The 27,984-nt window shown below is 41.6% G+C and overlaps 3 protein-coding genes across 6 annotated transcripts; all 3 read right to left on the bottom strand.

Moving 5' to 3' along the window:
• Window positions 1-1,533: 1,533 nt before the first annotated feature.
• On the bottom strand, window positions 1,534-7,867 carry LOC113990865 (glutathione S-transferase-like). 2 transcript variants are annotated; one of them, XM_027726739.2, is made up of 7 exons: window positions 7,770-7,867; window positions 6,596-6,708; window positions 5,893-5,944; window positions 4,040-4,172; window positions 3,013-3,154; window positions 2,248-2,379; window positions 1,534-1,923 (listed from the first exon to the last, which is right to left on the bottom strand). In XM_027726739.2, exons 2-7 carry the CDS (start codon window positions 6,680-6,682, stop codon window positions 1,804-1,806), a joined length of 666 nt encoding a protein of 221 aa, XP_027582540.2. In that variant the 5' UTR covers window positions 6,683-6,708; window positions 7,770-7,867; the 3' UTR covers window positions 1,534-1,803. The 2 variants fall into 2 exon arrangements, with proteins under 2 accessions (XP_027582540.2, XP_039236706.1); XM_039380772.1 differs by lacking the exons at window positions 5,893-5,944; window positions 6,596-6,708; window positions 7,770-7,867 and adding an exon at window positions 4,485-4,563.
• Window positions 7,868-11,965: 4,098 nt separating this feature from the next.
• Window positions 11,966-18,243, bottom strand: LOC113990970 (glutathione S-transferase-like). Of its 2 annotated transcripts, XM_027726943.2 has the most exons (7): window positions 18,169-18,242; window positions 17,029-17,141; window positions 16,319-16,370; window positions 14,466-14,598; window positions 13,444-13,585; window positions 12,680-12,811; window positions 11,966-12,355 (listed from the first exon to the last, which is right to left on the bottom strand). In XM_027726943.2, exons 2-7 carry the CDS (start codon window positions 17,113-17,115, stop codon window positions 12,236-12,238), a joined length of 666 nt encoding a protein of 221 aa, XP_027582744.1. In that variant the 5' UTR covers window positions 17,116-17,141; window positions 18,169-18,242; the 3' UTR covers window positions 11,966-12,235. The 2 variants fall into 2 exon arrangements, with proteins under 2 accessions (XP_027582744.1, XP_039236704.1); XM_039380770.1 differs by lacking the exon at window positions 11,966-12,355 and having other exon boundaries at window positions 12,454-12,811; window positions 18,169-18,243.
• A 1,281-nt stretch (window positions 18,244-19,524) lies between these two features.
• Window positions 19,525-27,672, bottom strand: LOC113991029 (glutathione S-transferase A4-like). Of its 2 annotated transcripts, none has more exons than XM_027727056.2 (7): window positions 27,601-27,672; window positions 24,054-24,172; window positions 23,308-23,359; window positions 21,599-21,731; window positions 21,133-21,274; window positions 19,945-20,076; window positions 19,525-19,809 (listed from the first exon to the last, which is right to left on the bottom strand). In XM_027727056.2, the coding sequence occupies exons 2-7, from the start codon at window positions 24,138-24,140 to the stop codon at window positions 19,687-19,689; spliced, it is 669 nt and encodes a 222-aa protein (XP_027582857.1). In that variant the 5' UTR covers window positions 24,141-24,172; window positions 27,601-27,672; the 3' UTR covers window positions 19,525-19,686. The 2 variants fall into 2 exon arrangements, with proteins under 2 accessions (XP_027582857.1, XP_039236705.1); XM_039380771.1 differs by lacking the exon at window positions 27,601-27,672 and adding an exon at window positions 27,212-27,220.
• Between the last annotated feature and the right edge of the window lie 312 nt (window positions 27,673-27,984).

Below are 27,984 nucleotides of genomic sequence, written 5' to 3'. Positions count from 1 at the left end.
GGGAATCACTAACCAGTAGAAGATAGAATAATAAGAGAACCGTGTCACCTGTAGCCAAGGAACATTAATGCCTTTGTTTGCAAAAATGTATAAAGAGTAAAAAGTTTTGATAGTGGGTGTACTTGCTTTGTGGAATACCAGCGAGCACCCAGGCTTGCAGAGCTCGGAAATAAATAATCCATGTCTCTCTCAAGTGCATAATTATTGGTCAGTTGCATAACAGGTAACAAATCCAGTTTTTTCTGGCCAGCATTTCCACTGGGCTGGCTCTGAGGTGGCTGCACCCCAGGGACAAGGCCTGGGCAGGAGGAGGCAGGGGACAGGTTTGGAGGCTCCCAAGGAGGCAGTGGGGTCGCAGGAATGTTGTGACTGGAGAGAGGCCGGGGCTGCAGCCCCATGAGCGGGTTGCCAGGTGGTTGGTGTGCTGGGGGCTCTGGCTCTGCGTGGCCCAAGGGGGTCTGTGCTCAGGATCCTGGAACTGCCCAGCCGTGCCTGTAGATTGCATGGCACACAGTCGGCAACCATGACCCAAGTTTCTGGCTTGAGTGTCCGACAATGCTCAGCAGCTGCAAGTGCTGTCTGAAAGCCTCAGGGAGGAGGGAGGGAAAGCACTCGTGCAACAACTCTGTTTCATACATGCTTTGCTGCAGAAAAACGCTGGGCTTTTTCCCTTTTTGATGATAAGGACGGGTTCCAGATGCATGACATGACTTGTGAAGAAACTGTTGGTGTTAGCAGGAGTTGTAGTGCCCTGAGTTTGCCCAGCTTAAAACTGCCAGCACTAGAGCATTACTTGTTCCTAGGGCACTTGCTCTTTCCTTTACATCCTGAGTTTATTTGGTGTTTAAACAATATCGTGGAATCATAGTATGGTTTGGGTTGGAAGGCACTTTAAAGATCATCTAGTTTTGACCCTCCTGCCATGGGCAGGGACAGCTTTCCTGAGACCAAGACACATAGTTATGTGTTCTACTGTCTTGCTAACCTCTCAGTAGCAGAACTTGATTTATGTGATTATAATGAACAACTTAAGTACAACTTATACTAAACTTCATTGAATATAAAGTGATGTAAGTCAACATGAAAGGCTACATTCCAAGGTCTCTCTAACACGTGACACCAATCTGACTGCTTCTCCCTCAAACAACAAGTTTTAAACTTCACAGTTAGTGACAAGCACTTGTTTCTCCATCGAGTCTGCAAAGTGCTTTTAGCTGCTACAGTGGACCTTTAGTTAAAGGAAATATTGGTGAAGCTGCAGTAGAAGAGTTTAACTGTCCAGTCACAAAAAGGAGGTGCAGCAGGACCTCTGGTCCCAGCATCCTCCAAGGTAAGCTCAGAGGTAATCCAAATCCTAACCTGTCATCCCCATCTAACCGGAACCTGCATGCTTTTCCTGGTATTTCCCAGAACAGGTACATCACCTATTGTTTGGGCTAAACTCTCATCATTTTCCAGCAATTCTTAGAAATGCCAGAACCAGAGAGCCCTTAGGTATATAAGTAGCATCAGGAAGTCAATTAACAACCTGGGTTTGAGTGTCAATAGTAAGACTTTATTTCAGGTATTCTCCTTAGTCAGTTAAGATATCTTGTGTTGTCCAATATACTCCCAATCAGTGAACTATTCCATTTTCTGGTATGGTCATATAGATTCCCCTAGGAAGTGTTGACAGTAGTCTGAAATCAGTGCTGTAGCTAAGGAAAGAGAGATCAACAACCTTTTCACTGTTTTCATTCATTTCCCTTTGCCGCTATCAGCAAACACAATGAAATGAGAGTTTCTGTGGCTTTAGATTGCTGCTCAGTAGAAAATTGCTATCACTTTGGGCACCTCTTCTGGTCGTATTGGTGGTTTCCTCTGGCTGCCAGGCTGCAGGTATTTCTTTATTGTGGGGATATTGCTTATTCTTGCTTTAAAACTCTACAAAACAAAACCAAAACAGCACTGTGCTTAAGAAGCATTGTAACTGTCAGACATTTTGATGTTATCCATGCTCTAAAAGTAACATTATGCATTGATGCTGCAGAAGAAACTACATGGTTCCCTCTATTATGCTTTTGTGGCTGCAAAGACAGAAGCTGGCAATAACCATCAGTATTTGAGGCCAGCTAAAAGTACTTAGCATATCTGATTATTTTATATGTCACTTCTCTCCTCACCCTCCCACTCTCCCCTGTTTCTCAGCCAGTTTAAATCAGTGGTCCTTTCCAATGCATTGCCCATTAAAACTCTCCATTCATTTACCTGCAAGAGAGGAAATTTGGCAAGGATATCAGGTTTGCCCTCTTCTGCCATTAAAATGATTTCAAGTAACTGCACATCTGCCCTGCTTAACTGGTTGCCAACAAGAAAGTCTTGTCCATGGTCTTTCAAAACCTAAAAACACAGAACCAGATGATTTTTTTTCTGTTACTTAATATGATATCTTCAACGCAAGGTCATACATTGCACAGAGTTGTCCTTGAAAGAAGGAAATGCAGTACAAACACCTGTAGTACAAACAAATGCTCTGATCTTCCTAGGCATGATTAATCAGTCCCTTCTTTTCTGTGTTTTTTTCTGTCAGCTCAGCTATACTCCTCTTGTCTTCACTTCTGTAGATTAAGTGGCTGATGCTGCTGCATTGAATGCTAAGCTTCATAAGATACAGAAGGAGCTGTAATGCTTTAACATAGATTGTATGGTAGAGGGGCATCTGCACTTCAGGAGGAATGCCAGATTTACATAAAAGCTGATGTTATAGTTTTATTTGTCTGAAACAACATACAGACTGAAACATGGACCTTTGTGGAGCTCAGTGTGTCCTGGGTTTTTGCAGCTTTGCACATCCCCCAGATTCATAGTGCCTTCTGTCCCCTCCGTAGTGTCCTGTCTCCATCCTCATCCCAGCCCCATCAAAACCAGAGCAGTATCTCTAAGTGTTCTCCTCAATAAAAATTGTTGGTGTAGATTCAGGATGGAGTTTCAGGAGAACAGTATCGATTTAGCTACAGCATCTTTGCCACATACCTTCTCAAAGGCTGGGAAGTATCTGTTTGTAGTCTTGTCCACCATATTAGCAAAATGTTGCTCCTTCTTATCTGCTGGTTGGAAACCATAGGACATGAGTTGCTCGTTCAGATCAAACATTCCTTCGACATACATGTCGATTCTGAAAGGAATAGATCCAGTTGGTCAAGTCAAACACAGTAGGTCTGAATGCCACAACAGCTACTGGCATAACCCTGCTGAGGTGCTGGGAAATCTCCACCTTTTCTATCTATGTCACATCTATAGCTTGGAGTAGTTCCCTCCAGAATGCAGTTGCATCAAGGGACGTGGGAGGCGCTTGGGTGAAAGACAAATGCAAAGTGCCTAACCCAAACCTAAACACTGTCCCCCTTCCACTTCTCACTAGGGGTGATACTTCTCTGTACTATGTTTTTTTTTGAACCTGAGTACAAAACTGGCAGGTCTGTCATCCAAACTTGTGTAAAAATCCAGTCAGACCTAGTAAGTTAAACAGTGGGTCTATACAATTCCTAACAAATATCTTGACATTTGTTTACCAGTACTTATTAATTTGAAGCATTTAAAAAGACCTCCGGTCAAACCATGTGCCCTAAGAGTCCTGTTGTTAAATAACCAGTTACTAATGCTAATTCTACTCTAATTCCTGGCTATTAGAAGGAGGAGGTTTTTTGTTCCCATCAAACACATGTCCCTGAGTCTGACGTGCTGAAAATGCCTGCTGTGACATTCTGCAGAAAAAACTGAAGAGGAGCAAGAGTAAGACAGTCTGCACTCCTGACTGCTTTCTTCTGATAACTGTCTTGACCTTGGATTGATGATTCATGAGCAGCCTTGCACCATGCTGCCCATCCAATCGAGCTGGATATCACTGCCCTGGACATCACCTGCAGTCACAGTCAACACGTGCTGCATGAAGTACTGCTCTATCACCCTGAATTTAGCTGTGAGCTGGGATATTCTTGTGTTACACAGAGATGTAGCGTGGACTGCGGTCTAACAAGAAAACGTGGTACTGTTACAGTACAGGGCTCTCTCCTTCAGGTCCTTCCCGTAGAGGTTGTACTTTGTTGCTATGTAATTGAGAATGGCTCTGGTCTGCACCATCTTCATGCCATCAATCTCCACCATTGGCACTTGCTGAAAGAGCAGGGATCCATCTAGGGAAAAGGAGATAAGACAAGGCGACACTCAGTCTCTGAATGAGAACCATTGGGGGGGGGTCAGGCAAAGTAACCACACATATTATCTTTTATTTAGAATCATTGAATCATTTAGGCTGGAAAAGACCCTTAAGATCGAGTCCAACTGTAAACCTAACACTGCCAAACTCCACAACTAAACCATGTCCCCAGGTGCCACATTTACACACGGTGACTCAACCACTTCCCTGGCAAGCCTGTTCCCATGCTTGACAACTCTTTTGGTGGCAATCTTCCTCACTCCTACAAGAAGGGAGGGAAAATGCTTACCATGAAACAACCATTTCTCAGCGACACGTGACTAACTTAATATTACAGCAATCAACTTCTTGAAGATTCTTCAGATTTGAGCAAGCACCCAGATGCAGAACTTTTAGTTTTCATGCCCTGAAAAAGACATGTGCGGCATGGCCCTAACTCAAATGATTTTCATGGAGATTAATACAGATGAGAAGGACTGAAGGATGCGATCCAGCAGTTTCTGTCATGCGTTGGTAAGTATTATGAAAATCTGGACACTTTAAGGACTTTTCAGCATATAATGCAAATAGAAAAGCACACAATATCTTTGTGACTTCTATGCTGACTGTGCACAATGGCATCTCATCTGTACAGGCATGAGGTGGGGAATCACGAGGGAGTTCCCTGAGATTCCTGCAAGACCCAAGTATCACTTGATGTGAGTCTGCAGAAGCCTTGACCTAGCAAGGAAGAAGTAAGAATAACCTCCAGAAAGAGATCAGTGGATCAGAGGAGTGAGTGAGAGTTTTTGCTTTGTGGAATACTATTTCAGATCAGATAACTGATCAGCTATGTCTGTGGCAATCATGCAAAGAAACTCTTTGCTTTCCAGGGTGTATTTACATTTATGCTTGTGTCTCAAAATATTTTTTGAAAGGCAGCAGGTGGCAGCCACTATTGCTAAAGGAGAGTAGGACTGCACATGCCAACCCTAGCTCAGCCTTTTCTCAAAAGCCAAGGGAAGAGCCCAGACATGTAATATGATTTGGAGGAAATGTGAATATCATGTTCACAAAGATGAAAGCTGAAGCTAGAAGATCAGTAGTTGCCTTGGGAAACAGGAATGCATCAGAGCTACAGGTTAAACTCGGAGATCTGGAACTCTGTTTTCATATGGATTATAAAACAGCAACATCATAGGTAACCTAAAATGCTAATGAATTTGAAGATGATGTGATGACAAAAATCTGCATTGTTATAGGACAGGAGGCAATGGACACAAACTGAATCAAAGGAGAGTCAGTCATCTGAACTTAAAGAAAGGCTCTTTCACTGTGGGAAGTTACTGTGCATTGGCACAGGTTGCCAGAGAGCCTCCATCCTTGGAGATACTTAGAACTCAGCTGGACATGGACTGGGCAAATGGCTTGTAGGTGGTGTTGCTTGGAAAGGGGAGGTGGCATAGATGATCTCAAGAGGTGCCTTCTGACCTCAGCCCTTCTGTGATTCAGTGAAGATTGAAGCAACTGGGTGGATGAGGCCACCTAACACACTGCAGTGTGTGTCTGTGATATATCATACACGATCAAGTCGAGATTTTCTTTTTAAGAGACTAAGACTTCTTAGGTGTTCTCAGACAAATTATTTTTATTATTGCTATTACTGTTGTTATCATTATCATTGTTAGTGTTATTATTAAATAGTGAAGGTATCTTACCCTTCTGTAGCTTTGTCAGATCATCCTTTTTTTCCAGATAAGATTCTTCAAACTGCAAGAAATAGAGAAGAAAGTTCAGTTGTTGTTCCATGGTTTAGCTTCTTCTTCATTTAGACAATGAAGGCACAACGACCTGTGTTTGGGGTATTTTAGTTTTTAAAAAATAAACAATATTTGAAAGTTTTCTGGCGCATTGGCCATCACCAAAACCTCACAGCTCACAAGAACTCACAGATGCCCACACTCCTCTCTGCTTCAATATCAGAAAGTCTTAGTGGCAAAAAAGAAAACTTTGATTTATAATCGAATGTACCTTCTGGGGTAAGCTACGTTGTAGTAGCAAACTTAGTCTTTTGCTATTTTGAACACTGAAATTTAACTGAAGGTCTTCAGAACTGGAAGTGCTCGACCCCTGGGATCAGAAGGTAAGAAGTCACGTTCTGCTGCTGTGGTTTTAATTTTTCTTTCACTAGCTACAGGGGATAGGCATTTGTGGTGCTACCAGTAGGCCTGGCACGAGACGCATGGAAGTGAGACTGGAACTTGCCCCTGCTTAGGGTAAGTGAATGGTCATTGTTGGCTTGGTCAGCAATGCACTAAATGCAGACCTTGAAGCTGCAGGTCAGTCAGTCACATTTTTCATAGGGAATGTTAAAAGTACATATTTGTCACATGCTCTTGGTATAAGAAAACAGAGACAAACCTCAACCCCGGCTGCTGCCAGCAGCCACCGTATTGGTTCCATTCGGCCTCGTCCATTGAAGTAGTGCAGCTTGGGTTTCCCAGACATGTTTCCACGTGCCTGATAGTTTCTTCCTATTTGGAATAAAAAAGTAAGTTTTGCAAACTAAAGATTCAGAATGCTGGGTTTGAGCGTCTCATTGGCTCTCAAAGTTGTCCTGTTTGAAACCAATGATTTATGTTTCAAGACTTTGGACTTACTAAAGGAGGTAGAGGTTAGAGTACATTGAGAGACTGCATTGTATCACCTTGCCCTAAAAATGTCTTTTATCCATGCAGGTTAGTTTAGCAGAATTCATGTACTAAGAACCATTGTCCCACTTCAAAGAACAAGTAAACCAAATCCATTTGCATCCAAAGTGTTCTGCTCTGAGCAAAAAGCAGACTGTGCTTTCTGTTTATTTTGGCATTATTTCAGCATACAGTTTACTGTTTAATCAGATACACAATATTAACTCAGCAATTGCTGTGCTTTCACCAGCAGCCATTATGCTCCATTATAAAGAGGCAGGAAGGAATATTTATTTTTCTTGTGAGCATTCAATCTCTTTTACAACACTCTCTGCTCTGGTAATTCTTTAGACAAGCCTCCAAAGATATAGAAATTAATTTTGTCTCTGGTAACATCAGATCTGCCTTTACCACAGACAGAGCCAAAGGGCAATGCCTGTTTTGACAATTCCAACTTGGCTGGAATATAAAGCAGCAACAATTTCTAGGCAGATCACCATCTGCCCCATTCACAACCACGTGAGCACAGCAGCAGCAAACATGCAGACAGCCCCTGGTTTACACCACTCTCACAGTTATTAACACCGTCTCAACAATAAAGCTAAAGCATTAGCAGCAGCAAAGGGGAAATGGCTAAAACCCCACCATGTTCCCCTTTTAAATGACATATCAGCTTCTCTACAATAGGAAGAAGGACATATAAGGAAATACTCCATATTTCTGAGATCTACATTTCTTTTTCTTCATTCTGTACTCCTAGGAAGCAGCTGACTAATATTTTAACGTTTCATGCATAAAATCTTCACGTTAGTAAAAGAAAGTACAAACAATCTGTAAAACCCATTCACTGACTTCATTTCAAATACAATAATTCCCTATGCTTGCCCAAAATCCAAAAAACTTACCTTGTGCACACTATAGCTCACTCTAAGCTCTCAGTAGCTCTGCCTGGAGATTATATAGGTCTGTAGCCCCTCCCACAAAGAATTGCAAGTGGTTCTCTGGGAATGGGAAACTCCTCTCTCTTAAGGAAATAAAACGAATTAGGTCTGTTTAGTTACTTCTCATCTACAAAAAATAAATTCCTGACTCATGCTGACTATGTACAAATTTAAGATAGATGAGAGGTCATGATGAATGGGAACACCTGTTCCAACACACAGTGGTATGCTTCCTCTTTTCACTGCTTGGCAACCTGTTAGTTAAAAATAATTGTGATGGCTGAAAAGCTCACAAAGTTTAAAAGAATACTGTTGTCTCAGTCAGACTTTCATTTTAATATTTCATGGGTTTGTACTTTTAACCAATTGCCGCTTTACAACATCAACTAATTCTGCTTGAATCCTTCATAAGCTTCTACCCCATGCTTAGTGATGGGGATATTCCTTCAGGACATTTCCACTGAATTTCATTCCTGCGCATAGGAGGGTTTTTTATTCTTTTCCTGTCCAAAATGTTTCCCAGAATTTGACTTGCTGAAAATGCTCACCAAAGACAACTGTAGGAGGCAGTGAACGAAGTACAGCACGAGAAGGCAAACTGCCCTCTGCACTCCTGATGCTTTTTGGTGACAACTGTATTGATTTCAAAAAGTCAATGCAGCATAAACTCCCGTGAACCATCCTGCCTATCTAGCTGGTTAATGCTGTTGTAACCATTACCTGCAGTCAAGGTCAACATCTCCATAAAATTCTGCTGAATTGCCCTGAGTGTAATTGCAAGCTGGGATATTTTTCCCGTGTTACACATGCAGGTTGTATGAATTATAGTGTGTCAAATAAAAAACCTCAAGTTGTTTATAGTACAGGGGGCTCTCTTCTTCAGATCCTTCCTGTTCATGTACTTGGCTGCTTTGTAGCTGAAAATGATCCTCACCCCATCAGTCTCCACCACTGGTACCCGAGAGACCAATGAAGTCCATGGCTTGATATAAAAATAAGCTTAACACTTTATTTAGAGCTAGAACCACAGGAGGATAAGGCATCAAAACAGTCACCACTGCAATGGACTGTCTTTCAGGAGATGCCTGGTCCCTGAATGGAACCCTCTGTACCCCATATGGCACAGAAGGAGAGCCAGGCTTCCCAGAAGGGCACTCCTCACTGACAGCATATCCTGTAGCCTCTGCCTTCTTGTTTGGGCTCCTTTCTTTCTTATGGTCCTCTGTCCCCTTCTTACATTTGGGGACATTCTTCTCTCCAGCCTCCAAAAGCCTGCAGTGTGGCTGAGTCACCTATGCAGAGGTGTCCGTGCCACTGTGCATGTTCCATGGCACCTGCTGCCTTCCAGCTGCTGCTCCACAGAGCCCGGCTCTGCAGCCTGTGCTCTGGCACCATGGTCAGCCCTACAGGGCAGCCAGAGAGAGCCCCAGGCCTCTCTGCTCTGTGCAGCAGAACCCCACTCCTGGTATTGCTATGGAAGCACAACCTGCACACATTTTGTTTTCTGTTCACATCCAACTCAAAATAATTTGTTCATATTTTATAAGGAAACAGAACTCTGCATAGGAAGGTTTTATTTGCTTGCTTGAGGAATAACAGCTTTCCTCTCTAGCCTTCTTGGAGCGCTGAATTTTGCTGTTAGCAAAGTTTTTTTGAAGAGGAGCAGATCAAACTCCACTGCTGGAAACAGTGTTTCCTGCAATTTTGGACTGAAATGACTTATGATGCAGAATCTCAGATAATGTGGAAGAAGGAAGCTATTCCTGCACAGACGTGTGCACCAAGGTGCATCTGGTAGCATTCCACAAACTCAAACTCACACTTAGGTAGCTTGGTTGGATTAATAATTTGTAGGCCTGGCCGTAATGAACTCTAGAAGATAACCCAGGTGTAATGACTACTCCTACAAGGACCTGACATCCACTGTGTCAGAGGACTGCAAGGTAAGAAGACTTGAGTTTAAGCAGGAAAGTTAATGACAGTGTAGACATCTTGGGAAAACTCATCTCACCTGACTAGGTAGACACCTACATTAAGCAGTCCAAACGCATCCCTAAGCCCTACAACCAGGGCTGACGGAAAAGCCATCTCGGCCTTGTCCCTGGAGTCTTGTGGAGCAGCTGTTTCTGTTGCAAAATGTGGAATATGTAAAAATTTTCCTAAGAAAGGATGTTCTCTGATGTTTGATCTTTGTCCACTTTCAAGCCTAACCAAGAGGAAAGGAGATTTAATGCGTGAAACAGATGGCAGCTAAGAAGCCAGCTCTAAGTGAAAGAAAAATTATTATCAGTAGAATTGCCTTGTTAAGGTTTAGGGCTCAACAGGTTTCAATGATCTCAGAACTGGCGGGCGGGGGGGTGTTAACAAAGGTTGGAAAGAAGGATGTTCCACTGCTAGTGGACACAAAGAATGCAGAATTTCTGGGCCACAAGGACATCTGGCAAGAACTGCCAAGATAAGGAAGAAACTAATAGAGACAACTCAGCAACTATGATGAATCAGCTCCAACTGGGTGAAAGGTAATTGTGGCAGGGGGAGATCACGACCATCAACTCAGGGGCCGCTGAGCCAAGAAACCCACCGACCCAAAAGAAGAGAAAGACTGGACATGTGGACTAATTAGCAAGAGAAGTGAGGGAATCATTAACCAGTAGAAGATAGAATAATAAGAGAACTGTGTCACCTGTAGCCAAGGAACATTAACGTCTTTGTTTGCAAAAATGTATAAAAACTTTTGATAGTGGGTGTACTTGCTTTGTGGAATACCAGCAAGCACCCAGGCTTGCAGAGCTGTGAAATAAATAATCCATGTCTCTCTCAAGTGCATAATTATTGGTCAGTTGCATAACAGGTAACAAATCCAATTTTTCTGGCCAACATTTCCACTGGGCTGGCTCTGAGGTGGCTGCACCCCAGGGACAAGGCCGGGGCAGGAGGAGGCAGGGGACAGGTTTGGAGGCCCCGGAGGCAGCAGTGGGGTCGCAGGAATGTCGTGACTGGGGAGAGGCTGGGGCTGCAGCCCCATGAGCGGGTTGCCAGGTGGTTGGTGTGCTGGGGGCTCTGGCTCTGCGTGGCCCAAGGGGGTCTGTGCTCAGGATCCTGGAACTGCCCAGCCGTGCCTGTAGATTGCACGGCACACAGTCGGCAACCATGACCCAAGTTTCTGGCTTGAGTGTCCGACAATGCTCAGCAGCTGCAAGTGCTGTCTGAAAGCCTCAGGGAGGAGGGAGGGGAAGCGCTCGTGCAACAACTCTGTTTCATACATGCTTTGCTGCAGAAAAACGCTGGGCTTTTTCCCTTTTTGATGATAAGGACGGGTTCCAGATGCATGACATGACTTGTGAAGAAACTGTTGGTGTTAGCAGGAGTTGTAGTGCCCTGAGTTTGCCCAGCTTAAAACTGCCAGCACTAGAGCATTACTTGTTCCTAGGGCACTTGCTCTTTCCTTTACATCCTGAGTTTATTTGGTGTTTAAACAATATCATGGAATCATAGTATGGTTTGGGTTGGAAGGCACTTTAAAGATCATCTAGTTTTGACCCTCCTGCCATGGGCAGGGACAGCTTTCCTGAGACCAAGACACATAGTTATGTGTTCTACTGTCTTGCTAACCTCTCAGTAGCAGAACTTGATTTATGTGATTATAATGAACAACTTAAGTACAACTTATACTAAACTTCATTGAATATAAAGTGATGTAAGTCAACATGAAAGGCTACATTCCAAGGTCTCTCTAACACGTGACACCAATCTGACTGCTTCTCCCTCAAACAACAAGTTTTAAACTTCACAGTTAGTGACAAGCACTTGTTTCTCCATTGAGTCTGCAAAGAGCTTTTAGTTGCTACAGTGGACCTTTAGTTAAAGGAAATATTGGTGAAGCTGCAGTAGAAGAGTTTAACTGTCCAGTCACAAAAGAGAGGTGCAGCAGGACCTCTGGTCCCAGCATCCTCCAAGGTAAGCTCAGAGGAAATCCAAATCCTAATCTATCATCCCCATCTAACCGGAACCTGCATGCTTTTCCTGGTATTTCCCAGAACAGGTACATCACCTACTGTTTGGGCTAAACTCTCATCATTTTCCAGCAATTCTTAGGAATGCCAGAACCAGAGAGCCCTTAGGTATATAAGTAGCATCAGGAAGTCAATTAACAACCTGGGTTTGAGTGTCAATAGTAAGACTTTATTTCAGGTATTCTCCTTAGTCAGTTAAGATATCTTGTGTTGTCCAATATACTCCCAATCAGTAAATTATTCCATTTTCTGGTATGCTTGTATAGATTTCCCTAGGAAGTGTTGACAGTAGTCTGAAATCAGTGCTGTAGCTAAGGAAAGAGAGATCAACAACCTTTTCACTGTTTTCATTCATTTCCCTTTGCCACTATCAGCAAACACAATGAAATGAAAGTTTCTGTGGCTTTAGATTGCTGCTCAGTAGAAAATTGCTATCACTTTGGGCACCTCTTCTGGTCGTATTGGTGGTTTCCTCTGGCTGCCAGGCTGCAGGTATTTCTTTATTGTGGGGATATTGCTTATTCTTGCTTTAAAACTCTACAAAACAAAACCAAAACCACACTGTGCTTAAGAAGCATTGTAACTGTCAGACATTTTGATGTTATCCATGCTCTAAAAGCAACATTATGCATTGATGCTGCAGAAGAAACTACATGGTTCCCTCTATTATGCTTTTGTGGCTGCAAAGACAGAAGCTGGCAATAACCATCAGTATTTGAGGCCAGCTAAAAGTACTTAGCAGATTTGGTTATTTTGTATGTCACTTCTCTCCTCACCCTCCCACTCTCCCCTGTTTCTCAGCCAGTTTAAATCAGTGGTCCTTTCCAATGCATTGTCCATTAAAACTCTCCATTCATTTACCTGCAAGAGAGGAAATTTGGCAAGGATATCAGGTTTGAACTCTTCTGCCATCAAAATGGTGTCAAGTAAGTGCACATCTGCCCTGCTTAACTGGTTGCCAACAAGAAAGTCTTGTCCATGGTCTTTCAAAACCTAAAAACACAGAACCAGATGATTTTTTTCCTCTCTGTTACTTAAAATGGTATCTTCAAAGTAAGGTCATACATTGCAAAGAATTGTCCTTAAAAGAATGAAATGCAGTACAAACACCTGTAGTACAAACAAATGGTCTGATCTTCCTAGGCATGATTAATCAGTCCCTTCTTTACTGTGTTTCTTTCTGTCAGCTCAGCTGTACTCCTCTTGTCTTCACTTCTGTAGATTAAGTGGCTGATGCTGCTGCATTGAATGCTAAGCTTCACGAGATGCAGAAGGAGCTGTAATGCTTTTACATAGATTGTATGGTAGAGGGGCATCTGCACTTCAGGAAGAAACTTTACATAAAAGCCGATGCAATAGTTTCTTTTGTCTGACACAACATACAGACTGAAACATGGACATTTGCGGAGCTCAGCACGTCCTGGGTTTTTGCAGCTTTGCACATCCCCCAGATTCATAGTGCCTTCTGTCCCCTCTGTAGTGTCCTGTCTCCATCCTCATCCCAGCCCCATCAAAACCAGAGCAGTATCTCTAAGTGTTTTCCTCAATAAAAATTGTTGGTGCAGATTCAGGATGGAGTTTCAGGAGAACAGTATCGATTTAGCTACAGCATCTTTGCCACATACCTTCTCAAAGACTGGGAAGTATCTGTTTGTGGCCTTGTCCACCACATTAGCAAAATGTTGCTCCTTCTTATCTGCTGGTTGGAAATTATAGGACATGAGTTGCTCATTCAGATCAAACATTCCTTCCACATACATGTCGATTCTGAAAGGAATAGATCCAGTTGGTCAAGTCAAACACAGTAGGTCTGAATGCCACAACAGCTACTGGCATAACCCTGCTGAGGTGCTGGGAAATCTCCACCTTTTCTATGTATGTCACATCTATAGCTCGGAGTAGTTCCCTCCAGAATGCAGTTGCATCAAGGGACGTGGGAGGCGCTTGGGTGAAAGACAAATGCAAAGTGCCTAACCCAAACCTAAACACTGTCCCCCTTCCACTTCTCACTAGGGGTGATACTTCTCTGTACTATGTTTTTTCTGAACCTGAGCACAAAATAGGTGTGTCATCCAAACTTGTGTAAAAATCCAGTCAGACCTAGTAAGTTAAACAGTGGGTCTATACAATTCCTAACAAATATCTTGACATTTGTTTACCAGTACTTATTAATTTGAAGCATTTAAAAAGACCTCCGATCAAGCCATGTACCCTAAGAGTCCTGTTGTTAAATAACCAGTTACTAATGCTAATTCTACTCTAATTCCTGGCTATTAGAAGGAGGAGGTTTTTTGTTCCCATCAAACACATGTCCCTGAGTCTGATGTGGTGAAAATGCCTGCTGTGACATTCTGCAGAAAAAACTGAAGAGGAGCAAGAGTAAGACAGTCTGCACTCCTGACTGCTTTCTTCTGATAACTGTCTTGACCTTGGATTGATGATTCATGAGCAGCCTTGCACCATGCTGCCCATCTAATCGAGTTGGATATCACTGCCCTAGACATCACCTGCAGTCGCAGTCAACACGTGCTGCATGAAGCACTGCTCTATCACCCTGAATTTAGCTGTGAGCTGGGATATTCCTGTGTTACACAGAGATGTAGCATGAACTGCGGTCTAACAAGAAAACGTGGTACTGTTACAGTACAGGGCTCTCTCCTTCAGGTCCTTCCCGTAGAGGTTGTACTTTGTTGCTATGTAATTGGCAATGGCTCTGCTCTGCACCATCTTCATGCCATCAATCTCCACCATTGGCACTTGCTGAAAGAGCAGGGATCCATCTAGGGAAAAGGAGATAAGACAAGGCGACACTCAGTCTCTGAATGAGAACCATTGGGGGGGGGTCAGGCAAAGTAACCACACATATTATCTTTTATTTAGAATCATTGCATCATTTAGGCTGGAAAAGACCCTTAAGATCAAGTCCAACTGTAAACCTAACACTGCCAAACTCCACAACTAAACCATGTCCCCAGGTGCCACATTTACACACGGTGACTCAACCACTTCCCTGGCAAGCCTGTTCCCATGCTTGACAACTCTTTTGGTGGCAATCTTCCTCACTCCTACAAGAAGGGAGGGAAAATGCTTACCATGAAACAACCATTTCTCAGCGACACGTGACTAACTTAATATTACAGCAATCAACTTCTTGAAGATTCTTCAGATTTGAGCAAGCACCCAGATGCAGAACTTTTAGTTTTCATGCCCTGAAAAAGACATGTGCGGCATGGCCCTAACTCAAATGATTTTCATGGAGATTAATACAGATGAGAAGGACTGAAGGATGCGATCCAGCAGTTTCTGTCATGCGTTGGTAAGTATTATGAAAATCTGGACACTTTAAGGACTTTTCAGCATATAATGCAAATAGAAAAGCACACAATATCTTTGTGACTTCTATGCTGACTGTGCACAATGGCATCTCATCTGTACAGGCATGAGGTGGGGAATCACGAGGGAGTTCCCTGAGATTCCTGCAAGACCCAAGTATCACTTGATGTGAGTCTGCAGAAGCCTTGACCTAGCAAGGAAGAAGTAAGAATAACCTCCAGAAAGAGATCAGTGGATCAGAGGAGTGAGTGAGAGTTTTTGCTTTGTGGAATACTATTTCAGATCAGATAACTGATCAGCTATGTCTGTGGCAATCATGCAAAGAAACTCTTTGCTTTCCAGGGTGTATTTACATTTATGCTTGTGTCTCAAAATATTTTTTGAAAGGCAGCAGGTGGCAGCCACTATTGCTAAAGGAGAGTAGGACTGCACATGCCAACCCTAGCTCAGCCTTTTCTCAAAAGCCAAGGGAAGAGCCCAGACATGTAATATGATTTGGAGGAAATGTGAATATCATGTTCACAAAGATGAAAGCTGAAGCTAGAAGATCAGTAGTTGCCTTGGGAAACAGGAATGCATCAGAGCTACAGGTTAAACTCGGAGATCTGGAACTCTGTTTTCATATGGATTATAAAACAGCAACGTCATAGGTAACCTAAAATGCTAATGAATTTGAAGATGATGTGATGACAAAAATCTGCATTGTTATAGGACAGGAGGCAATGGACACAAACTGAATCAAAGGAGAGTCAGTCATCTGAACTTAAAGAAAGGCTCTTTCACTGTGGGAAGTTACTGTGCATTGGCACAGGTTGCCAGAGAGCCTCCATCCTTGGAGATACTTAGAACTCAGCTGGACATGGACTGGGCAAATGGCTTGTAGGTGGTGTTGCTTGGAAAGGGGAGGTGGCATAGATGATCTCAAGAGGTGCCTTCTGACCTCAGCCCTTCTGTGATTCAGTGAAGATTGAAGCAACTGGGTGGATGAGGCCACCTAACACACTGCAGTGTGTGTCTGTGATATATCATACACGATCAAGTCGAGATTTTCTTTTTAAGAGACTAAGACTTCTTAGGTGTTCTCAGACAAATTATTATCATTATTGCTATTATTGTTGTTATCATTACCATTGTTAGTGTTATTATTAAATAGTGAAGGTATCTTACCCTTCTGTAGCTTTGTCAGATCATCCTTTTTTTCCACAAAAGATTCTTCAAACTGCAAGAAATAGAGAAGAAAAGTTCAGTTGTTGTTCCATGGTTTAGCTTCTTCTTCATTTAGACAATGAAGGCACAACGACCTGTGTTTGGGGCATTTTAGTTTTTAAAAAATAAACAATATTTGAAAGTTTTCTGGTGCATTGGCCTTCACCATGACAAAAACCTCACAGCTCACAAAAACGCACAGATGCCCACACTCCTCTCTGCTTCAATATCAGAAAGTCTTAGTGGCAAAAAAGAAAACTTTGATTTATAATAGGGAGTACCTTCTGGGGTAATCTATGTTGTAGTAGCAAAATTAGTCTTTTGCTATTTTGAACATTGAAATTTAACTGAAGGTCTTCAGAACTGGAAGTGCTCGACCCCTGGGATCAGAAGGTAAGAAGCCACGTTCTGCTGCTGTGGTTTTAATTTTTCTTTCACTAGCTACAGGGGATAGGCATTTGTGGTGCTGCCAATAGGCCTGGCACGAGACGCATGGAAGTGAGACTGGAACTTGCCCCTGCTTAGGGTAAGCGCATGGTCGTTGTTGGCTTGGTCAGCAATGCACTAAATGCAGACCTTGAAGCTGCAGGTCAGTCAGTCACATTTTTCATAGGGAATGTTAAAAGTACATAGTTGTCACATGCTCTTGGTATAAGAAAACAGAGACAAACCTCAACCCCAGCTGCTGCCAGCAGCCACCGTATTGGTTCCATTCGGCCTCGTCCATTGAAGTAGTGCAGCTTGGGTTTCCCAGACATGTTTCCACGTGCCTGATAGTTTCTTCCTATTTGGAATGAAAAAGTAAGTTTTGCAAACTAAAGATTCAGAATGCTGGGTTTGAGTCTCTCATTGGCTCCCAAGGCGTCCTGTTTGAAACCAGTGATTTATGGTTCAAGACTTTGGACTTACTAAAGGAGGTAGAGGTTAGAGTACATTGAGAGACTGCATTGTATCACCTTGCCCTAAAAATGTCTTTTATCCATGCAGGTTAGTTTAGCAGAACTCATGTACTAAGAACCATTGTCCCACTTCAGAGAACAAGCAAACCAAAACCATTTGCATCCAAAGTGTTCTGCTCTGAGCAAAAAGCAGACTGTGCTTTCTGTTTATTTTGGCATTATCTCAGCATACAGTTTACTGTTTAATCAGATACACAATATTAACTCAGCAATTGCTGTGCTTTCACCAGCAGCCATTATGCTCCATTATAAAGAGGCAGGAAGGAATATTTATTTTTCTTGTAAGCATTCAATCTCTTTTACAACACTCTCTGCTCCGGTAATTTCTTTAGACAAGCCTCCAAAGACATAGAAATTAATTTTGTCTCTGGTAACATCAGATCTGCCTTTACCACAGACAGAGCCAAAGGGCAATGCCTGTTTTGACAATTCCAACTTGGCTGGAATGTAAAGCAGCAACAATTTCTAGGCAGATCACCATCTGCCCCATTCACAACCATGTGAGCACAGCAGCGGCAAACATGCAGACAGCCCCTGGTTTACACCACTCTCACAGTTATTAACACCGTCTCAACAATAAAGCTAAAGCATTAGCAGCAGCAAAGGGGAAATGGCTAAAACCCCACCATGTTCCCCTTTTAAATGACATATCAGCTTCTCTACAATAGGAAGAAGGACATATAAGGAAATACTCCATACTTCTGAGATCTACATTTCTTTTTCTTCATTCTGTACACCTGCATATAACCTTCATGTTAGTAAAGAAAGTACAAACAATCTGTAGAACCCATTCACTGACTTCATTTCAAATACAATAATTCCCTATGCTTGCCCAAAATCCAAAAAACTTACCTTGTGCACACTATAGCTCACTCTAAGTTCTCAGTAGCTCTGCCCGGAGATTATATAGATCTGTAGCCCCTCCCACAAAGAATTGCAAGTGGTTCTCTGGGAATGGGAAACTCCTCTCTCTTAAGGAAATAAAACGAATTAGTTCTGTTTAATTACTTCTCACCTACAAAAAATAAATTCCTGACTCATGCTGACTATGTACAAATGTAAGATAGATGAGAGGTCATGATGAATGGGAACATCTGTTCCAGCACAAAATGGTATGCTTCCTCATTTCACTGCTTGGCAACCTGTTAGTTAAAAATAATTGTGATGGCTGAAAAGCTCACAAAGTTTAAAAGAATACTGTTGTCCCAGTCAGACTTTCATCTTAATATTTCATGGGTTTGTACTTTTAACCAATTGCCGCTTTGCAACATCGACTAATTCTGCTTGAATCCTTCATAAACTTCTATCCCGTGCTTAGTGATGGGGGTATTCCTTCAGGACATTTCCACTGAATTTCATTCCTGCACATAGGAGGCCATAATGAACTCTAGAAGCAAAAAGTCTAATACCGTCTGTCTCCTAATTTAGCAGGATTTTTGGAAACGTCCCTTCACTGAGCTTGTAAAGTATTTCGGAAAGTGTTGTTCTTCTGTTTTTTCCTACCAGGTTTATTTTCCAATTTTTTTTTCCTAATTTTCTTTTTTCTGTACTTACATCATGGCAATATTAAGCATCAGATTTGGTTACCAACATTGGTTGGAACAAAGTCTCCTTCTATGCAAATGTTTGTCTGCTGCATGAGGGCTCTTCACGAGGCCTCTTCACAAGGCTGTTATCATGTGCTGTAAGTGTATGTAAGCCCTAATATTTTATTTGAAAGTCAATGGAACCTGAATTTCTGTTGCTGTCCTAAATGTGTAGAAAGAAACCACCTCTGCCTTACCTGGCTCTGCAAAACAGATTGTGTTGTTTCTTCCATTACACTTTGTTCAAGTGAATTTCTGGTAGAATCATACAAGGGGTTTTAAATAATTAATTTATGAGGAAAAATAATCAATTTTGCAAGGAAAACATTGCAGAGATATCTTAAAAAATCCAATTCACCCACAAGCCTTAAAGAGGTTATCTTTAAACAAGTCTACTTCTTTAAAAGATAAGTGATGCAGTGAGTCTTCTCTTCTTTAGTTCTTATTCTGAAGCTTATTTGCATGCAGAAAATATCTTCTCCAACAATCTACATTCTGACAATACTAACGCCGCATTGATCTTTTTTTGAAATTAATAAATTCCCTACCCTACAAATAGTTCTTTGCTTCCGTTTGATATATCAATCAAGCATTTGATATATCAATAAAGACAAAGCTGCTGTTACATTGCCAGAGTAATAGAATGCTTTATTTCTGTTTGGGGTTGTTTTGCATTTTTAGCACTGTTTTTCACTACCACAATACTAATTTACTGAGCTGGAGTTGATGTTTTGCCTTTCTTTTTCTTCCAGTATTCTGGGTCTCACCAAAGGTGACAAGGCTTTCATCTCTTAAAAACTTTCAACACAGTTTCTACGTAATGATCATCTGGTGGGGGTTTCCTTGGGCTGCCAGGCTGCAGGAACTTCTTAATTGTAGGCATATTGCTCATTTTGGTTTTAAATGCCTAAAAATAATAAGAAAGCCGGAGTAAGACAGAAATTCCAGCGCACAGAAACATGATTTACACAGCACGGGCAGATGATCAGTTCATGATTTCCCTCTAGCTCCTGAATATATGCATGCTCAATAACAAAATTACCTGCAACTGAGGAAACTCGGACAGCACAGCAGGAATTTTCTCCTCCACTGCTAAAATTGCTTCAATTAGCTGAACATCTGCCCAACTGAATTTGTTACCCACGAGAAAGTCTTGGCCATGTTGTTTCAAAACCTGGAGAATACAGGAGAATGTGGGCTGCAGATGAGAATGGGACATATGTTGCCTAGCAGCTAAGCCTCACAGCACAGCTGTAGACCTGAACAGCAGTTATATCTGAAATTTCAGGGTGGAGTTTTCAGCTGGAAGCTGTGAGCCTAAATCAATTCTCTGTTGTTGGGGGGAAAAAATGAACTCTTGTTCTTTTCATGTTCTAGTACACAGACTACAAACTCTGGTTATTCAGTAATGAGGAATGATGATAGGCACTGGGAACAGAGACAAAATCATATGCTTAAGTAGCCTAATAAGAGTCATAGAGTTAGAAATAGGGATAATCGAGAAACTAAGAAGCAACTTAGAGAACTTATAAAACAGCCATTTATTTAATTTAAAGTTATGTCCAATGTTGATACCAGAAAGCAAATTTAGAAATGTAGAATTACAAAGCTAACCAAGAAAAATCCCTGCCTTTGGGAACAGGTTATTATGGTCATAAGAACTTATATGATGTTAATCTTTTATTATTGTTTTCCATAAAAACTAGATTAATGTTATCAAAGTGGGAAATGTTGCCAGATGCATGAATCATATGGGTTGGGTTTGTTGTTTTTGGAACTGGGATGGGCAGAAATCTATGACTATGTTTTACTAAAGTACTCCTAATCTCTCTGCCTAATTTATTTGCAAGGGATTTTTGCATTCTTCCAATGAAACTGTTCCAAATTAAATTAAATATAGCAGAGAGATGTGCTCTAAACAAGTAAAAGTATGGAACTATTCCTTCAAGGAAAAAAATTATGTGTGCTTGCTTTTACTTCAGTGAAAAGTTTTGCTGTATAGTTGAGAACATATTGCTTTGTTTCCTTTGTAGATGTTCAAATACCACAGCCCTGACAACACAAGCCAACAAACAGAGGAAAACATGCTGCTGTGTTTCCCCTTCTTTGAGATAGCCAAGAAAGCTGAGGATTTGGAACTGACCTGCAATACAGACAAGTTCTTATTTTAAACAAACTGTTTTATAATTTTAAATATAACATATAAAAACACATCCTTGTTTTCACTTACCTTTTCAAAGACTGGAAAGTATCTGTTAGTTGCCCTCTCCTTAATTGAGTCAAGATTTTTCTCCTTTGCATCAGGTGGAGAGAAAGGAAACATCAAAATCATTTGCATCAGATCTGATATTCCTTCCACATACATGTCAATCCTATTGATCAGGAGAAGACAGTAGAAAAGAGCACAGAAGTTATTTTTTCTGTTTTCCAATTAACTAAGGCAACTTGGAGGAATTTTATACCACCAATATAGTGGCAATTTTCACAGCCAAAACTAAACACAAACTAAACCTAAATGTTTTTCAAAAATAATAAAAGCCTGCTTCTGTTTAGGAGCATTTCAGAAGCAGTTGTTAAAACTTATTGTGTTAGCTTTTCTCATACCTTTATACTGGATTTACAGGATAGAATTTGGTTTATATAATGTAGCTATCAAATAACAGATTGCTCATTAAGGGAAAGGCGGTGTTACATACAGGGCTCTCTCCTTCAAGTCTTTCCCATAGAGATTGTATTTCCCTGCTATGTAGCTGAGGATGGCTCTGGTCTGCACCATCTTCATCCCATCGATCTCAACCAGGGGCACTTGCTGGAACAGCAGGACTCCATCTAGGGTAGAGAGTTAGCCTGTTAGTTTCTCCTAGACTGCAAGCAGGACGGGAGAGCAAGAGAGTGAGCGCATTTCTCTTGCAGTGTAGGAGACCACTGATGTCTTGTCCTAACTGTAAAACTTCATGCAGTAAACTAACATTGTGGGAAAGATCAAATAGCCTGTATCACACTTCTGTAGCTAGGTCATTGCACTGCAGCTGGGCCCTGGCTTTACAGCCTTACCAGAGCTTCACTGACTGTTGGGAGCTGGCAGTGCCTGCTCCTTTGCACTTCTGGACCCTGCCTCATGCTGGCAGAAAAAGCCTGAACCAGCATTTTCAACCCAAGGAATAAGATCAGAATAAAGATATATGTTAAATCTGAATTTAAAAAATGTCTGGTGCAATCTGTGTAGCCACAGGTTGCCCAGGTTGCATAGAATATATATATGCAGCATTAAAAGCAGTTTACCAGTAATTTCAGGGGTTGGACTGGCAAATTAAATTCTGATCTACTTAATACCACTTTTTTATTTTTGTTCATTTTAGCTCTACTGTCAGAATTTCTTTAAACACAGCTAATCCTTTCTGAGCTCAGCCTGAATGCCATCAAGTCCTCTTTTGAGTCTCCTGGTATGTCTTGGCAAGCTCAGCCTGCTGTGAGGTTTCTCTCATGTGTCTTGGGCAGCAGGTAAACTGTGGGGCACGTGCATTCTGTGATGCTCCTCACAGTCTCAACTCCTTCCCCACCTTGGCAGCAAGGTCCTCTTCCAGGGTGGCTGTGGTGGGGTTCACTGCTGGATTTCATCTTAGCAGATATCAAGGACAGTGGCTGGGGGTATGCACTGGTGTTTAGGAACTGATCTCATCCCTCCCAAGGCTGACACGAAGTCTTTGCTGCTTTGACCATGTCAGGCTTTCCACAGGTCTCTGTGCTGGCTCCATGTTTTTATCTAGGGGAAGCTTCATATCTGAGGCTTATTCTGCTTAGAACTGTCACTAGAGGGTTCACACAGAGTCTCAGAAACAGAAACTGGGTTTCTTGGAGATTTTGGGGCCATGTCAGCCTTTCATTTAGAGGCTTATCTAACTGCATTCAGAATCAACACAGAGGTAAATCTATACCCATCAACTCCACAACACCTCAGGCCAGCTGGCTGGCCACATTCACTCTACTTCACCCTCTCTGCCTATAGAGTATGATGGTTACCTCTGAATGACATCTTGGAAATGGCCCTTGGTCTGAGACAACTCCCAGATGATGCCTAGGAATTGCTTAGCAAGTGTTATTTGCCATGGACCAAAAATGTGCCAGGAACCATGCTAACAGTTCAACAGCATAGATAAGATGTATTAAATAGAAGTGTTTGCCTGTTTAATGTACTGCAATAAAGACAGTCACAGAAGCTATGGCTTTTAGCTTATAGGAATTATATGGCACTGGAAATAACAGGTTATTCAAAACTAGTATTGCAGTACTCAAGGTGTGCACCTAGAAGTTTGCATTCATTTAAATAAACTATTTTTAAACCACAAATTTAGCTAAATTGGAGAAATATTTTCAGGGACTAAAACTCAGGTCTTGGGATTCTTACCTTTGATTAACTTGTCATATTGTTCTTTTGTTTGCAAAAAAACCTCTTCAAACTAAAAAGGAGAGAGAATAGTGTTACACTGCTGTGTTTGAACACTTTTCTTCTCTAAGTGACTGCACATAACCATGCACAGAACACGGAGTCAAGTAAAACGTAATGGGCCAGATCTTCAGCTGCTCTGTTTGAGCCCAGATGTCCTGAGGATCCCACACACACCCTGACAGCTGATGGGGAGCAGAAGGGCCTGGCCACTTCTGCATCAGGACACTGATTCAGAAATAACCTAAATGCAGGTAGAAACAGAGAGCAGGTATCTACAGGAACAAGACAGGTTGGAGCCAATGCCAAGGAAAACACAAGGTAAATCAAATATTTCTAACCCCACCCCAGTCAACAACACTCTTCTATTAGACACACTGCAACTGCAAATTAATAAGACTGAGTTAAGGTGGTTTTGCATGGCTAGAAAAATCAGATTAAGCATAATGGGTCAAAATGGGGCTTTATTTAAAGGCCCTTCAGTAATTTCTTAAGGGTATTGATACTATAGCCCTAATAAACTCTAAGCTCAGCTGAGTTTGCATCCCAAGTATTAACCACCAAACAAAGTAGTTACAAAGATGTAGTCCCACTGGCCAAATGAATTTCACCACCCTCACGGAGCTGTTTATCGTCCACATCCATGTTAAATTGTTCCTCAGTGAAGCCAGCTGAGAACACCACTCTTGTACCAAATGCAAACCCACCTCCACACCGGCTGCAGCCAACAGCCATCGTATGGGCTCCATTCGCCCCCTTCCATTCAAGTAGGTAAGCCTGGGCTTCCCCGACATGCTGCTGTGCTCCTGGTTCCCTGAAAAAAATACTAAGCAGAAAACAGTATCTCTTAAAACTGGTGTAAGCACCAGTATTTTGAGGGGAGAGGGCACCTTTTATTCTCACTATGCCTGTTGAAGTTTAAACTTCATCTGCTTTAAAACATAAAATGAGAGATGGACTGATGACACCATATCACCTCTGTTAGGAAAGGAAAGATGTGTGAACCTGTAAAGCTTCCCCAGTGCTACTAGGCAGGTTTGTTATGATTATAAGCAAACACAGACATGTTTAAACAAGCGGTATAAGTCCCTAGCTACAGGGGAAATCTTGCTGCATTTTAAGACAATTATACAAAGGCACTGAAAATCCTACCACATCCTCGGGGAGGTTACTCACCCTCATTGACATCATCCTCACTGAAAAGATGAAAAGAAGTTCAAGGAAAACATGTTTTACTGGTGTGCTGAACTTTGTCTAGCTTTATTAGCCATATATGCATTTTGCAGCTTCAGTTGCAGTCCACTTCTTTCCTCAAATAGGGGCAAATGAACTGTTAATATTCCTGTTATTCCATGAAACAGGATGAGCTTTCTTGGCAATACAGGCAAGCCTGTCTCCTTGCTGCTTTTGGCAGCCTTGAGATGTCCCTCAAAGCCAAATCTGGAAGCATTGGCTTCAGGTGCTCCCAAAAGTATTCCCCAGGGCTCGGGGAACCTGCATGCCCAGGGAACAGGCGCATAGAGGCTGTCTGACACTTGCTGCAGCATCACCTCTCTCGGAGTGTGCAGCAGAGACAGTGTGTTTGTACTGAGCTGTTTCATATGTAGGGACAACCAGCTGGACTATCTGTGCTGACACTTCAGTATAAGTATTTCCAAATCCAGGCCTTCATTTCTCCGTGCTTCATTGCCCTAATTACCAAAAGAATAGAACTAGCAGTCCCCTTCACAAAGATGTTTGTATAATACACTAATGTTTGGAAGAAAAAAAACCTTTAAAAGAGATATCCTAATCATGTCCTAATGGCTCAGAGTAGAATGCCTCAATTAAAAAATTAATTTTACAGATGACCCCAGTTTTCTCAGAGCTAAAAACCAAAGCTGCAACATTACATCTGCCACACTTTGCATCCACTTGACATTTCTCATTTGAATTGGGCTTGGTACACTCCAGTTTATGTTTTCTTCAAGTCACAGTGCTTTGTAAATGTACTTAAAATAAAGTACATTTGGAACATATTTTGCCAATACTTGATTTTAAAGAATAGGATCGAGAGTTCTCCCTTGAGCAATTTCAGTAGAACAGAGTCATGTTACTAGAATAAGTCGGGATATTTTAGGTAATTTAGAAAATATAATCCAAATACACATTAAGGAAAAAAACATAATGTTCAGTTTTAAAGTGTCAATAGCTGTTTCTAATTACATTTGCCTCTAAGATAGTGTTTTATTAATTTCTTCACGTTCTGTGACAAGCTTTCACTGTAGGGCAGCTTATCTACATAGTTCACAACTGCTAACTAATGCCTCTCTCATTACCATACTTCTCAGATACGCTGCATCCATTCCACTTCAATCCATTTTTGATAGAGTATGTTGATGCTTTATTAATAACGAAGCAATCTTGTATAGCTGTCACCCATTCCTTACTGTTTGTCTCAGCTGGAAAGGGTGTCTCCACTTAACTTACAACATTTATAAGAGAAAGGTAGAATATATGGGTTATCTGCTAAATTCTTCAGCAAGAGGAGTAGCATTTATCTGAAAACCATGTTAAAATCATTCAAACTCTTCCAAAACCAGCTCCTAAAAACAAACACTTTTTAGGAGCTGTAGGATTCTGCCACCCCAGGTAAATCTTTCAAGCAAATAGCAAAACCCCTGATACCAATTATTATCCAAGATGACGGAGAACCATTCAATGGAAAACTAACAAGGTAAAAACGTTCAAGCTGATGAAGCAAGCTGCAATTTTCATAGACTACCAGACTATGCACAAGAAGGGTAAGGAATAGCCTCGGGGATGGTAACTAATGTTGAACCTTGCTACTCTTACTCCTTTCACCTGGGGAAGGAACTGCACATCACAGTTGTGTAGTAACCACCCATGAAACATAAAATGCTCAAGCTGATTTAATAGATGTGTTGTTTCTAAATCCTAATCTGGAACTGTTGGTGGATGGTCATATTATCTGAGTAGCAACAGAGTTATTGAATAACTGCTGTGAATGAAGCAGTGGAGGCTTCACCACTCAGTCTGAGGCTGAGTGCACAAACAGCTGAATTATTTGCATTAACAAATGTCTATTAGCTGTACAAAGAAAAGACTGTAAATGTTTATGGTGATTCTCAATGTGCATTTGGAGTATGCTATGCTACCGGGCAGTTATAGAAACTGTGTGGGTTTATAACTTCTGATGGAAATAAAATATCAAATGCTTCACAAATTACTCAGCCGTTAAAAGCTATAAAATTGCCAGAGAAACTTACTATCATTCATCAGCCAGACCATACCAGCAGAAGGACAAAGAAGATATAGAAAATGGTCTAAGAGATATTGCACAGCACCACAGCCCTATGAAATACTTGTCTTACAAGCAGTCCAGTGGTCTGAGCTGGTGTTGTTTGCCCTTGAAAAGATATGTCTGACTACTCCTGCTGAAGAAATTGACTCTTGCAAAAGACAGAACGAAAGTTTCGCAGGGAACGTGGAGAACAGATGTGGAAAACCTTCCTATTTTACCTAAGCAATACCTGATTCTCACAGTGAAAATGCATCACAATACAGGGCATTTTGGGACTACTGCACTAGCACAGACACTGCTGAAGAATTGGTTCATGTCAGGAATTTATGCTGCAGCCAAATAAGTAACTGCATTTTGTATGCACTACCCTAATATCTAGCAAAGACCTCAACAAAAAATTTGACTACATACAAATGTTTTTATTGTTTTTGTATAAACTCTGTCTTTCCATCCTATTTCCTAGTGAGCCTTAAAAACACCCTGTCCTGAATTTCTCTGGGCATGCATCTCAGGGATGCAAGAACAATTTAAGAGGACATGTCCTTCCAGAAACAGCAGTACCTGCATTCAGCATGAAGTGCCCTTTAGCCCTGGAGACGGGATCAAAGTCCAGTGGGCCATCTTTTCTGCTCAAACCCGGAAGAGAGCAACAGTCTCCTGCACACTTTCATCCTCCCACACTTTGTCCCATCAGCAGTTTCATGGCTGCCTTGCTCAGCTCTGGACTGCACTGCAGGATTAATTTCCTGGTTAAAACTTGTCTTTTCTCTGGTATTCTCTCTCCTACAGCTTTCAGCTGGTGAGTAACTATCAAGCCATGCTTAGTCTGTCTGGCACACAAACTGAAGAGAGAAGAAAATTTACATTACCCCAGCAAATTTGGAAGTAGCTTCACTTAAAATAATCACTCAAATGCTTTAAGAAAAAGGAATTTCTAAGTCAGTACTTACCTTCTGGCCTTAACTCAGTCTCCACCCAGCACAGGCAGGTTCCCCAGGGCTGTTTAAACTTTGCAGTTTGGGGGAGTTTCTGGTCATACCCAATTAGAGAGAAAAACTCCCAAATGCTTTTAAGCTTAAAGGCGTATGGCTCTGAAAATTGACACCCAAGGCACACTCTGTCAATTTGCTGATTTGACTAGACCATGAAGGTAACCTCATAGTTTCTATGGTAGCCATCTGTTTGAACTGCTCTCTTGGAATTTTGGCAGCAGTTTTACCCAAATACAAGAGCAAGATATTGAAACACTGAGAAAATTATAGATTTTTCTGGGTTATATTTAGGGTGTTTGAAGACAAACCACTGAAGTTTCTAGGTTTGTTTCACTACTTAGC

This window comes from Pipra filicauda, unplaced genomic scaffold, assembly GCF_003945595.2.
Source record: "Pipra filicauda isolate LSUMZ 115617 unplaced genomic scaffold, ASM394559v2 scaffold200_size1382263_pilon, whole genome shotgun sequence".
NCBI classification, from domain to species: Eukaryota; Metazoa; Chordata; class Aves; order Passeriformes; family Pipridae; genus Pipra; species Pipra filicauda.
This window is presented reverse-complemented; position numbering and strand designations above follow the sequence as displayed.